We start from the raw sequence: 14,400 nt of genomic DNA on the forward strand, positions 1-14,400 counted from the left end.
GAATATTATCTTTCCTTTCAGATAGATAAATAGCTAGATAGATTATATATGTGTATACAATATATAATAATTACACGTTAATTATTTTGAGTTATAAAAGAAGCATTCTACTGCCTTCCAAATCTGGGTTGGCTGGTCCCTCTACTTGAATCATGTCACTTATTCCACTATATAGTAATTGTCTATTTTCTTAACTATTTCTCTGCAAGCCAGAGACTTTTCTCATTTATCACTGCATCTCCTTTGGTATCATGGTATACCAGGTACACAGTAAGAACTCAAATGACATTTCTTTTTAGAATCAAGTGAAATTTGAAGGAAATGAAAAGAGAATTTTGATTTCAGTAACTGCAGATGAATGCTGCAATCATGGCTAGTTAAAAAAAATTGCCAAAGGGATTTGCACAGATTTAGAAGACAGTGTTCCCCACATCCTACTCATAACCCACAGTATCAGAGAATCCAGATTGAACTTACTCGGTGACCCTTCAGGCCTGGAAGACCAGGAGCCCCAGGAAAGCCTCGTGCTCCCTGGGGAAAAAATAGATACGGTATTTCAGCATCATTAGTACAAATAGGAAATTGTTTAATATACTTTTTTTCCTGAAAAACAAAATCTGAATCACAGTTTTCACTGACACTAAACCAAAAAAGAAAAGACCAGTATATGTTATCTGTCAAATATATCTAGGTGATCAAAAATTAACACAGCAAATGCACTGTTAGAAATGGAAACATGGCTTACACAGACATGGAGTAATGCCAAGTATTGATTTGATAACATTTTCAAAGTTTCAAATGATATCACTATATTGCAAGTAGCAGCAAAAAAAAGAACAACAAGAAGAAGAAAATACAAATGAACAAACCTGTTTAATGTCTGAATTGACTAGGCAAAAGAATAAGGAAAAAAATCAGGAGAGAAACTTAAGGGAAAATATGCTTTTCCTTTTTTATGTTGTGTTTTATATGTAATAGATAAATAAATGCATTTATAGTTAGTCAATGTTTTCTTTAAATTTTCTCTGAACTTGTGAACATTGCCAGCAGAATATGATAGGAAATATGGTATTATAGTGTGATTAGGAATTTTTAAGTGAAGTATTCCCTGTAAGCTTTGTGGATTTATGATTGTTTAAAAACTAAACAAGGAAATGAAAAATTCAACAAAAAGAAAGATCAGGAAATGTGAGAATGGTTTGGTTTCTTTATGTAATAATTTATAAATTTCTACTAATTCTATGAATACTCAATTAAAACACATTAAATTTAAAAAACAATAGAAATACAACAGAAAATCAAATCCAATGATAGGACTATTTTGAAATGATGCTTAAAACATTTTCCTCATTCTCTCTTAAAATTGATAATGACCCAGAGACTTTTCAACTTGTTCTTTTTTTTTTAAATTGATTGTTCAAAACATTACAGAGCTCATGATATATCATCGTTCATACATTAGACTCAATTGGGTTTTGAACTCCCATTTTTACCCCAAATACAGATTGCAGAATCACAACTGTTACATACTCACATTATTACATAATGGCATATTAGTGACTGTTGTATTCTGCTACCTTTCCTATCCCCCACTATCCCCCCTCCCCTCCCCTCCCCTCCCATCTTCCCTCTCTATCTCCTCTGCTGTTGTTCAATTCTCTCCCCTTTTTCCCCCCTCCCCCTTGCCCCTCATAACCTCTTATAATTTTGTGTATCATTGAAGGTCTCCTACCATTTCCATATGCTTTCCCTTCTCTCTCCCTTTCTCTCCCCCCATTCGTCTTTGTTTACTGTTAGTCTTTTCCTCATGCTCTTCCTTCCTGTTCTGTTCTTATTTGCTCTCTTTATATCAAAGAAGACATTTGGCATTTGTTTTTTAGGGCTTGGCTAGCTTCACTTAGCATAATCTGCTCTAATGCCATCCATTTCCCTGCAAATTCTATGATTTTGTCATTTCTTAGTGCTGCATAATACTCCATTGTGTATAGATGCCACATTTTTGTTATCCATTCATCTATTGAAGGGCATCTAGGTTGGTTCCACAGTCTAGCTATTGTGAATTGTGCCGCTATAATCATTGATGTGGCCGTATCCCTATAGTGCTCCTCAGGGAATAGTCCAAGAAGGGCGATAGCTGGGTCAAATGGTGGATCCATTCCCAGCTTTCCCAGGAATATACATACTGCTTTCCAAAATTGGCCTCACCATTTTGCAGTCCCACCAGCAGTGTACAAGTGTACCCTTTTCCCCACATCCCCGCCAACACTTATTGTTGTTTGACTTCATAATGGCTGCCAATCTTACTGGAGTGAGATGGTATCTTAGGGTGGTTTTGATTTGCATTTCTCTGATTGCTAGAGATGGTGAGCATTTTTTCATGTACTTGTTGATTGATTGTATGTCCTCCTCTGAGAAGTGTCTGTTCAGGTCCTTGGCCCATTTATTGATTGGGTTATTTGCTATCTTATTGTTTAATTTTTTGAGTTCTTTGTACATTCTGGATATTAGGGCTCTATCTGAGGTGTGAGGGGTAAAAATTTGTTCCCAGGATGTAGGCTCTCTATTTACCTCTTTTATTGTTTCCCTTGCTGAGAAAAAACTTTTTAGTTTAAGTAAGTCCCATTTGTTTATTCTTGTTATTAACTCTTGGGCTATGGGCGTCCTATTAAGGAATTTGGAGCCCGACCCCACTATATATAGATCGGAGCCAACTTTTTCTTCTATCAGACGCAGCGTCTCTGATTTGATATCTAGCTCCCTGATCCATTTTGAGTTAACTTTTGTGGATGGCGAGAGAAAGGGATTCAATTTCATTTTGTTGCATATGGATTTCCAATTTTTCCAGCACCATTTGTTGAAGATGCTATCCTTCCTCCATTGCATGTTTTTAGCCCCTTTATCAAATATAAGATAGTTGTAACTTTGTGGATTAGTCTCTGTGTCTTCTATTCTGTACCATTGGTCAACTTGTTCTTATTGTCTACATTAATTTGGTTTTGCATTGACTTGACATTACCACTGCCATCAGCACATGTGCATCTTGATTGCATTAATTGATGTAATTAGCATTAATTTTCAATTATTATTACTATTAATCTTCATATTCCAGCCTCATGCCTGGTAGGTGGGATAATCATTGAATAAACAACTGGAGAAATGGTTTAATATTTCAAATTCTCATAGCACTTTACCTAAACCTTTCCTAAGGAATTTCTCTTGTTTTAGCACAGTCTTACACATGTAGTAAAATCCTTCAGCTCTTTACACCATAGGCTTCATTCACTATTACTAAATGAAAAATAAGCAACTCAATAAATGAAATTCACATGATAAGATCAAAGCAATAATTCCTCTGTGACATCTTTCAGTGAAAATATTTCTTTAGTGTTTGGAGGATATCACAGTAAGGGTGCATTGGATCATGCTCTCTGAACAAATGAAGTCTCACTAATTCTTCTGTTTACACAACCCTGCTTAGGAATTCTTTCACCTCAAGAACTCCCTTTAAGTTTTGTTTTTTTTTTTTTTTTTTTGTTTTTTTTTTTTTTTTTTTTTTTTTTTTTTTTATTAGAATCCCTCCTTTTACCAAGATTTGCCTCTCTTCCATGGGGAACAAGCAACTCAGTGCACAGCCATTTGAGCCCAGAAGAGAATTACTGAGTGATGTTATTTCAAACAATTAGTTCACTTCAATTTTTATGGTCTGAGGAAAATCCTCATGTGATTACATATCCCAAATATAACAAGAAAGTGGACCAGATGTAGTAAATGCTCATAAAGAATTCTCATTCTGCTGACCCAGGCCTGTCATCACAGCCACTCACACGTTGTTGCACTGAGCTTGCAGAGTGCATCTGTGGTGTGCTGGCAGGGTACCTTTCCTCCTCACAGAGGGTCCATGCTGTGAGTGTGTACAAGAGTGCAGCAGGCCACAGGAGGGTCAAGCCTGGGATAGTGGAAAAGGACATCTGTGCTAATGACTAAATCTCATTCCTTTGTCTGCATTTACTTCCTGGGCAGATGGAGGGGCAAAGGAAAAACAATAGGGAGGTGGGGGATTGATTGCATATTTGAAACTAAATAATCCTTAGAGTCCTGTAAATTTCTGTTAAAGATCAGCATTTTTTTAAATAAAATCATAGCATTGAACTTCATCAAGAAAATAAACAGTAACAGAGTAATGCAGCACTGTTAGTTGCACTGCATGGTAGAAACATTAGCAAATTATAGAAAATATAGTATATAGCTGACAGGATCTGTTTAGGGGATGTTGGGTGGGGAAAACCCATGAGAAGGATGTTCAAGGAGGATTTTTGCTTTCTTATCATTCTGTGATTTTCCTCTTTCCTGTGTAGCTTGGGAGGAGCTAGCAAAGCAATATGAGGGAGGACAGACAGATGGGTTCAGAGAATGTTCTAGTAGCCCAAGTTCTAAAATCTGGTGGAGTGAATTGTCATGGACTGGCCACTTAGATGAGTCAAGGGAGAAGAAAAGAGCTTTTTTAGGAGGTCTGGCAATTGTATATCAACTTGTCATGAGATTTCAGGGTCCAGAATATTAATCAAGAATTTCAGCCAACATTAGGATTTGGGGAGCAGCCAAGGAAATATCCTGTCCATGATTTATTGCCTTAGCCAATTAAAAAAAAAACAGTCACTAAACTTTTTCAGGCTATTCTTTTAGACATATGGGCTAATATAAAATGAAAAGATTTTAAAAGATAAACAGGATTCAAGTATCATAACTGTAAATAGGTCAAGCCAGATTCCTCTGGGGAAAAAAAAAAAGTTCTCTTTTTCTGAAAATTTGATATTCAGTTTGGAGAGTATCCATGTGATGTTATGACATAATTTTCTGGCTCCAGGAGAGTTATTCATATGGCTCCCATGCAAAGCTGGAGATTGGAATTAGTTGTAATTCTGGCTAAATGTCCTATGACATTTTACATTTAGACAGAAAAGAACATTGCTAAATTGTCTGCATTTACTTAGGGTCTAATGCATATGCATACAATGAATTGCAAGCCAATGTTCCTTATGTTTTCAAGTTTACCTTTATGTCACTATATTGATAAGTGTAAACTTACCGGTGATCCTGTAAATCCCACTTCACCAGTATTTCCATTTCTACCAGGTTCACCCTTTATGGAAGAAAAAAAAAGAGCAAGATATGGGGGAGGTATAAAGGGATTAAAATGTTCTCTGAGACTAGATGACAAATGAATTGCAGATAAAAAGTCTTCTTTAGAAAGTTCATGCTTTCAGCAGGGGAAAAAAAGGAAATCTAGGCTCTATTTCTGATAGCAAGTCATTCTACAATTGATTTTGCAGAACTTTCATCAATTTACAGAAGAAATGAAGATGAATTATCAGAGTCTGTTCTAACTCACAATTTTATGAACATCAATTATTACATGCATGACCATACCTCACCAAATTAAAGCATTGTTTCTTCAAATACTATTAACCATTTCTTTCATTGTGACAAAAAGGAATTACCAGAGATGTTTTCTTTATGGCCAAATTCAAGGTAATCTGCTTAAATGGATGTCACAGTTCACAAAGAGAAAATACTATACTTACTTAATTTTGTGTCAAATAGAAATTAATGGCCTGCCCTAATCTTATCCTCATCTTTATTACAACTAAGAAAAGAATCTTGCAAATCAAATTTGTTGTTGCATGATCTTCATTGATCACATACTATTAATGTTACAATTTATAGTTATATTACCTTTAATTAAAATTCCAACTCAAGAAATTACTTTTTAAGCTTTTAGGAGGCATATTGGCACTCTACTATTAACATAATTTGAAAATTCCACTTAATTAAGACTTCATAATATCTCATAGAGAAATCTAAATGGAAATCCTGAGCAATATAGGAGACAGACAGTACCTAATAATATTATACTATCAAACTTAAGAACTCTTTTACATTTTTGTAAAAGTTTATTCTGAGTTCTCAAGTTAGATTGAATATAATGGAGGAAAAAACTATTGGGAAAATAAAATTAATTATTGCAGAGCACTCTTGTTAACACGCTAGCTCCTTCTTAGGCTCTTTAGAACTTAAAAGCAAAATGAAAAACAAAAGCTTACATCTTCACCAGGCTTGCCAGGAGGGCCCTCTGGTCCCCGAGCACCAATTGGACCCTAATGACAAAGCAAAACAGAAAGGAGGAAAAAAGAATATTTACCTCTTCCTGCCAATAATATAATCTAAAATTTGTTGAAACAATAAAAATATATCAGAGAAAATAGTTTTATTACAATTTTAGCTTTTATCTTGTATCCTTCAGATCATGTGCTCAAAGGTTTATTGCACAAATACACATATCTCGGTAACTGTCTACTATACATATCCCTTTGAATTTAAATACTCCACCATAAGAAACATATGGCTTAACTATAGTCCATGATAAAGTTCTCTCAAACTAAATTTTCATTTTTTACTACTTTAGAGAGGACCTTGAAAAATAAATAACTACATCATTATCAGGGTGGACCAGCATGTAACTGAGTATACAGGCTTACTTGACATTTACCATTGGTCCAGGTTCACCAGGTTCACCAGGAGGGCCTGTTGGTCCTACACCACCCTAAAATTGAGAGGAAAAATGATTAAATACAAACCAAAGTGAAATAGAACACCAAATCTCTATGTGGTTGTTCAGATGGCTGGCACTTTTCATTTTCGTACCCTTTTGGGCAAGTCACTTAATCTATTTATAACTCAATTTCCTAATTTTCAAAATGAGAATAGCAATAGAACTTACTCTATTAGGCTGTTTAGATCATTAATGCAGGTTAATGACCTCGAACAGTGCTAGCATAGGATCAGCTAACCTAGACTGAGCTAAAGATTTTTCCTTTCTTTCTTTTCAGAAATCTTTTCCTGATGGGTACAGTGTCACATGTGTTGAAGGCCAGTCAGGCAACTTAGCGAGACCTTGTCTCAAAATAAAAAGTAAAGCAGACTGGGGATATAGTTCAGTGATAGCCCATCTCTGGGTTCAATCCTATGCTCCCCAAAAAAATTAAAAAAAGAAAGAAAACATTTCCTAATTCTTGTTAAATCATTACAACAAATAAAATAGCTCTGTGTCACAGTTTTACTGCTATTTGCTAGGCATAGAAAGAAAATACATAGTACTATGTTCTTTTAAAATATTCTATAGAATGATCACCCTGACTTTTATTTATAATAATATCACATGGTAATGCCATGATATAATCTGTTTTCATAGCCTTGAGATTGTACATAATCAATTATGAAAATTTTCATCACAAACCGAGAAAATGATTTGTTATTTCAGGGGCAAAGACACACAATTTCTGGCATTTGAGGGGAGTCACATAAAGATATCAGATGATAAAAATTTAGTACAATGAAGAAACTTTGAAAAACTACTGCATATATTTTAAGTGAGCGAAAATTATTTAGTAGATCCCAAAGTGATCATTAGAATTATGCAATGTAAAGGCCTGCCCAAAATAGTCATCTCACATAGAGCTTGCTTTCACATATTTCTTTACTGTAGTATACAATTTAATTAGAAAAAGACTTACTTGTTGTCCTTGTAAACCTTGAGGTCCCCTTGGGCCAACAGGACCCTTAAAAACAAATGAGAAGAAAAGTTGTATAGTATTATTCATAATGATTAATATTATTTAAATGTTGGCTTGGCTTTTAGAATCTGGAAAAGTGAATCTTTGACAGGGGAATGATGACATTATCCATCTGCCCTCATCTGAAAGGCAGACAAATTCAGGGAGATTAAAGCTTGAACAACACTTGGGATGATTTCGTATACACCCTCAGTGTCATAAAGAGAAATAAGCATTATGCCTGCACCCAATGTCTTCAGGACAAGAATTTATAAACCAGAACATCTGAAGAGAAAAAGCTTAGCAGGCATAAAGTTTTCAAACTGCCTGTTTAGTCCTTCAACTTCACAGAAAATAATTCTTATGATGTAAATGAACAAGTCAAATAAACGTTTATCAGGTCAACAATATTGATAACATTATTTTCAATATCAGTTTAAAATTTTTCAGGGAACTGAGATTTCTGGATTATTTCTTTCCTTCACAACATACATTGAAAGGATCAGCATAGGCTTCTCTCATTTAAAATAAAATTATTACATTGAGGCACAGCAAAGGAAAGTAAAGTACAATTTAAGAAAATTTAAAACTGTATAAGACTATACAATTTTTTAAAATGCCAGACTTTATAAAGTCAAATTGATTCAACTAAAATCAAATTTGTTCTTATGGCCAAAAAACTGAAACTTCACTTTGCATTGACCAAAAATTTTAGCTAGTAATAAAATAAAAGCCCCTTTAAAAAATAAACACATATGTAATTCAAACTTCCAAAGATAAAAATTCATACATATTGGGAAAAGAAATCAGGAAGATAATTTCATTCACAATAGCTACAAAAAATTAAAATATTAAAGAATATATCTAAACAAAGAGGTAAAAACCTCTACAAGGAAAATTACAAAATGCTGAAAAAAAGAAATTGAAAATAACACTAGAAGATGGTAAAAAGACACCAAGAAATGGCTCCATGTTCACTGATAGACAGACTTAATGTTAAAATGACTGTATTGCCAAAAGTGATCTACAAGTTCAAAGCAATCTCTATAAGTTACGAGTATATTCTTCACAGAACAAATAAAAACAATCTTAAAATCCACATGAAAGAACAAATGATTGGGACAGCCAAAGCAATCCTGAACAAAAAGAACAAACACAGAGGCATTACAATATTTCACATCAAAGTACACCACAGAGCCTTAGAAATAAAAACAGCATGGTACTGGCATAAAAAGACACATAGGCCGATGGAACAGAATAGAAGGCAGAGGAACACAGCTATAGTCATTCTTCAAAAAGGTGCCAATAACATGTTCTAAAAAAGAGAACCTCTTTAACAAGTGGTTCTGAAAAATCTGGATATCCAAAAGTAGAATAATGGAACTAGATTTCTTTCACACTGTACAAAAGTCAGCTCCAAATGAATCAAAGACCTAAGTATAAAATCTGAAACTTTAAAACTGTTAGAAGAAAAAAAGGGGGAAACACTTCAACATACAGGCTCAGGCAAAGACTTCCCAAATAGGAAGGCCCATATAACTTAGGAAATAAGAGAAAGAATTAATAAATGGGACAGCAGGAAGTTTAAAAACCTGTACAACAAAGAAAACAATTACAGAATGAAGAAGCAACTACAGAATGGGAGCAAAACTTTGTTAGCTCATCTTCTCACAGAATATATATTAAAAATACTCAAAAGGTCAACATCAAGAAAACAAATAACCCAATCAATAAATGGACAAATGAAATGAACAGACACTTCTCAAAAGAAAAAATAAAAATGGCCAACAATTATATGAAAAAATGTTCAACATCTTTAGCCACCAGCAGAATGCAAATTAAAACTACATTGAGATTTCATCTCACTGCAGTTAGAATGGCAAAATGGAAAAAAATCACCAAGAATACAAAGAACAATAAATGCTGGTAAGGATGCAGAAGGGAAAGGCAAGTCTTGTACCCTGTTGGTGGGAATTTAAATCAGTTCAGCCACTACGGAAATCTGTAGAAAGGCTCCCCAAAAAGCAAAAAGTAGACCTATTGTATGACCTAGCTCTACCATTTGTCAGTATGATCCCAAAAAATTAACCAGCGTAATTTAGATACAAATATTTCCATGGTTAGTAGCAGCAACACAAATCACAATAGCCAGATTATGGAACCGACTAGGTGTCCACCAACAAATGAATGGACAAAGAAAATGTGGTGTATCTACACAATGGAATTCTAATCAACCACAGAGAAGAACAAAATTATGTCACTTGCAAAAATATGGGTGAAACTGGAGTCTATGATTTTGAGCCAGACTCAGAAAAGTATCATATGTTTTCTCTTATATGTGTAAACTAGAGGGGGAAAACATTAGAAATGAAAAGAAAATGCATGAAAGTAGAGGGACACTATTAGGGTAGAGGAAGGGAATCAGAGGTAGGGAGAAGGGGAAAATGTTGGAGAGTTTAGGGAGTGAAATTAATCAAATTATATTTTTTATGTATCTATAAATAAATAAATAAACTGCCATCAAAGGCAACATTCTATATAATTAGCATACACCAATAGAAGCAGAAAAAAATACCCAAATAACCATTAAATGATACCATATATACTAGCAATTTTAAAAACATACAAGTAACATGTAAGGTATCTATAATACTGGCCCTAGCAGTGTAATTATCTGTGAGGTCTGACTTTACACTTCTTATTGCCTGAAATTCCACCAGTCTGGAATGATTTTGAATTATGTTGTGATCAAAAAAGTATGGGACATTTGGTTTGAAAAGTGTTAACTCATTCAATGACATTCCATTCCTTCAAATATCTGTGTTAAAGTACTTGCCCAGAAAACAAGGGAATCCTTTGTGCAGTTGACAAATTCCAAAGATAATAGAGATAATGAGAAGGCCCAGCTGGGGAACCATAGATTATTAGAGCAACCCGAAAAAAAAAAATATCAAAATAAGTAGGAAATAAAAGAAATGGGAATGGCAAAATATCTCTGATTTCAAAATTGTGCCAAATCCATGTTTCTAACAACATCATAAAACAGGTTTTTTTTTGTTTAAATGATAAAGGAACTATTTTGTTGTGTGAGAGTGGTAGTTATATGTCTTAAAATCTGTTTGTTTTCTTCAAGCATGAGATGAAGTGTACAGACAGTTCTTCATTAATTTCCCAAGTGCTTTGCATGTTTATGAATGGAACACCACTGGGCTTTTAGCTGATATTTAGTAGCCTTTGATAAATAATTAAATGGAAAGATGGATGGATGGATGGATGGATGTGTTTCAGAAGACCCATACCACTTCTTGAGTAGTTAACTCAAGCCTCTGTTTTTATTTTTTCTGCAAGTACTTTGACAATCAGTAAAATGTGTGCTTACCACAGAGCCAGGCATCAATCCTACTTGACTCCCAAGTCCAGATTTTTCATCCAACCCTGCCATCTGAGCTGAAAAAGGCTATAAAAACAACGTGTTGACATTATTTCCACAGTAAAAGATATACATCGACATTCTTTTTAAATTGAGAAAGGTACTCTCTATAATTCTTACAGAATGACACTTCTAAGAATCATTTTAAACTTTGACTTTACAGCATGGAAACAGGTTCAGGCTGTTTTCTACTGTATGTGCTTTCATTGTCATTCTTCTCCAGATCTCTTCATAGGTACGTTGCTTCAGAGCAACTCTTACATAGGACAGGACACACGTTCCGACAAATCATGGATCACGCTTGTCAGTACTTAGTCTAATTGATTTCAGGTTTAAACCTCTTTATCTGATTTCTTCCTGTGGGTTAGAGAATGCCAAATACCCAAACAAATAATAAAAGAGGACTTTGAAAATATTTGTCCTGAAGATGCCAGAATCCACTTTAGACTATTTTATGCAGAAGGCATTCTACTTTATTTGTTCATAGAAAGTAAACTTTTAATTGCATTTGTGTTTGAAAAAATATATATAATCCTTTTAGTGAACCTCAGAATATTCCAAAAACTAGGAACAGTTTTACCTATTGTCTTTCACATTTTAAAAAGCTCTGGCAATCAAATTGACCAAAATTGTTCCTCTATATTCCAGCAGTTATATTAATTCCAAGATTTAGTGGGAAAAAGTTGCATGTATTGTTTAAAAAAATTGGCAATCCCTTCTACAATCAGTTGAGAGCAGATGTATGAATTGTTAAAAAATAAAAATGGTTTTCAGACTCCATATGTTCTCTTGTTACGATGTGCAGTCTACTGCTCATTCACTATGCTGGCCTCAGAGAATTCAAAGGCAGAGACACACATTTTATTTTTACTTCAGGCAGAAAACTAAAATTTGAGAAATAATGAGGCAACAATTTTTAATATTAACTCAACAGCCTTATATAAGTCATCACAGATGGGTCTCCTCTCTTGGTGGAGGATATGGGGCAAATTTTGTCAGCCTTCTAACCTAGAGAACAGCAAGAGGATAAAGATAGAACCCACCTTTAGTTCATAGGGGAAACAATACTAGTGGTCCTTGAGAATCAGTGGAAACAACAAAGTTCACAGAGTCCAGAACTTACACTGAGTAAAATAATCTGAAGCAACACTTTAAAAGATGCTGCTTTGAGTTTCCCAATTTCACGTTGTTCAGAGAAATGCTATATTCAATTAATAGCTGTCATGGTCCATCATCAATATGTGAACTGACACAATCTAAAATCATAATGATAAATTAGTAATTTAATATACTATCCAAATGTGACATTGACTCACCCTGCTCATGCCATCAGGTCCTGGGTGAGATGGATGTCCAGGGGGTCCCGGAGCACCAGGTTGACCAGGAACACCTGGCTCTCCATCAATTCCCTGAGGACCACGAGGACCCTGGAAACACAAACCAGTGGACATTAAAACCCACTGCCACATATTTACTTAGTATAAAGTTAAAGCCACAAATGCCTCGATGGCAATTATGCCAATTTTTTTTTAAATGAATGGCAACCTAGCCATTTAGAGTAATTTCATCATCTATGTTAACACTGTTGATTTCAGTACTGGTCAGAGTTTCATCCACTGGGACATAGTTTGGGTAAGAATTTTACTTGACGTGTTAAACCCCAAGTAATCAGTCTTCTTGGAATAATCATAAAATTGCTTTCAGTTCAACAGCATTCTAGAATGAGTTTTTTTTTTAATTTGGTTGAGTTTCATTGCTCAAGGTTATTTAATCACCAATTCCTAAATTCATTCTTCTTAGATTACAGTTAAGTATGTATGTGTCTGCTAAACTTCTTTACTACTCCACCCTTCAAAAATGTAAGGGCCCCTTCATTGGAGTTTGTGAGTTTTTCCATCTAATTGTTTAATGCTTTACATAGTTTCCAGTGTATAGTAGACACTCGATACATGTGAAATACATTTTCATATGTCATTCTTCTTTAGCATTTCCATTCTGGCATATTTTATTTTCCTTCCTACTGCGAGAGGTAGACCAGACCAATGAGAAAACAGAGGCAATGACACCATGATTGAGTCAAGTCCAGGCCTCAGAGAAGTGAGCAATGATTTCTAGCTGCCAAATTCCACCCTTCTAGCCCACATTCTGAAGGCAGCTTGGGGAACAGCCACGTCCTCAGCTCTGAAAAAGCTCCACCCCTAACCTCAGCAGTCTCAGCAGTCTTGTTAAGTATTTTCTGGTTTGTCATCTTAAGAGTCTTAACAAGCTTTAAAAGGAAAAGAAGGAGCAAAGAAGTTATGACAGTGTGCTTTTTATCATTAAAAGCAGGGATTGAGAAAAATATGGAAATCAAGTTAGAATTTAATAGGAAAAGAAGCTTTTCATACTTAACTGAGAGTAGCTACTGGCCCACAGGGAGCAGTTCACATATGAGATGATAATGGAGTCAGAGACAGTGCAGGACAAGCTGAGGTGGTGGCCAGGGCAGTTCCCATATGATGACTTGGGGGAGGATGGTGTAATAGCTACTCATAAAGCAGTTTAAGCTATTTTAATGTGTCCAAGTATTCATATACACATGTTTATTTCTTGGAATAGTAAGATAAATTAAAAAATTTATATTTTCAAGTAGAAGTAGAAAAATATTCTGAAAATTTTATGTTTTAAGAAATAATTTCTTGGAAAATTATTCTCATACTTTACAAATAAAATCCTTCTGACTTCTAAACTGCTGATAATGCACTTCATTTTTTTCTTTACACATAATAGAGGCTGATTTTGATTGCTATCTAGGACTCCTTCACAATATGGATATGGAAACTCTTGAATGTGCATCCTCATTGGGCGCACAAAGTGTGACATACTCCTAGAGGCTGGTGTGGAAGACTATTACTGTGCTTTTGCAATATTTACTTGCTAAATGATAAACAGCTATTAAAATATACAAAAAGTGACCTAAAACATAATCTCTGTTCCCAATGACATTTCCAAAGGCAAAATGTAAAATTACATTTAGTGTCCATATGACTATTCAGAAGTTTGGGTAATATTAGTTCTCAAAAATAGCTGTGCATTTCTCTAATTTTTAATGATTAATACTGAAAATCTCATCTGAAAACAACTCACATTTTCATTGATGGCCCATCCATTCCTTCATAGAATTCACTTTAAATAGTATACATGTATTATTTGTATACAAACTGAGATAAAAGCTAATAAAAACCTAATAGTGAAACTTATCCAAAGTGAACATAAAGAAGATTGCATGTAAGAATAAGAAAAAATATATAATATTGAGCATTTTACTGATAAATATTACAAATAAATCACAAGTTGTGAATCTATTAAAACACGTTTTAT

At 34.4% G+C, this 14,400-nt stretch overlaps 1 protein-coding gene across 1 annotated transcript in view; it reads right to left on the reverse strand.

The window, feature by feature from the left end:
• The window catches only part of COL5A2 (collagen type V alpha 2 chain), a 142,519-nt gene that overhangs the window by 42,742 nt on the left and 85,377 nt on the right, over positions 1-14,400 (reverse strand). Inside the window, exons 7-13 of the mRNA XM_081261733.1 lie at positions 12,357-12,467; positions 10,990-11,067; positions 7,572-7,616; positions 6,548-6,601; positions 6,102-6,155; positions 5,087-5,140; positions 478-531 (exon numbers count right to left, since the gene is read on the reverse strand). Coding sequence (XP_081117859.1) covers positions 478-531; positions 5,087-5,140; positions 6,102-6,155; positions 6,548-6,601; positions 7,572-7,616; positions 10,990-11,067; positions 12,357-12,467 — 450 coding nt within the window. The remainder of the gene's footprint in view (positions 1-477; positions 532-5,086; positions 5,141-6,101; positions 6,156-6,547; positions 6,602-7,571; positions 7,617-10,989; positions 11,068-12,356; positions 12,468-14,400) is intronic.

The sequence above is a fragment of the Spermophilus citellus genome, assembly GCF_964194105.1.
Source record: "Spermophilus citellus genome assembly, chromosome: 11".
Lineage (NCBI taxonomy): Eukaryota > Metazoa > Chordata > Mammalia > Rodentia > Sciuridae > Spermophilus > Spermophilus citellus.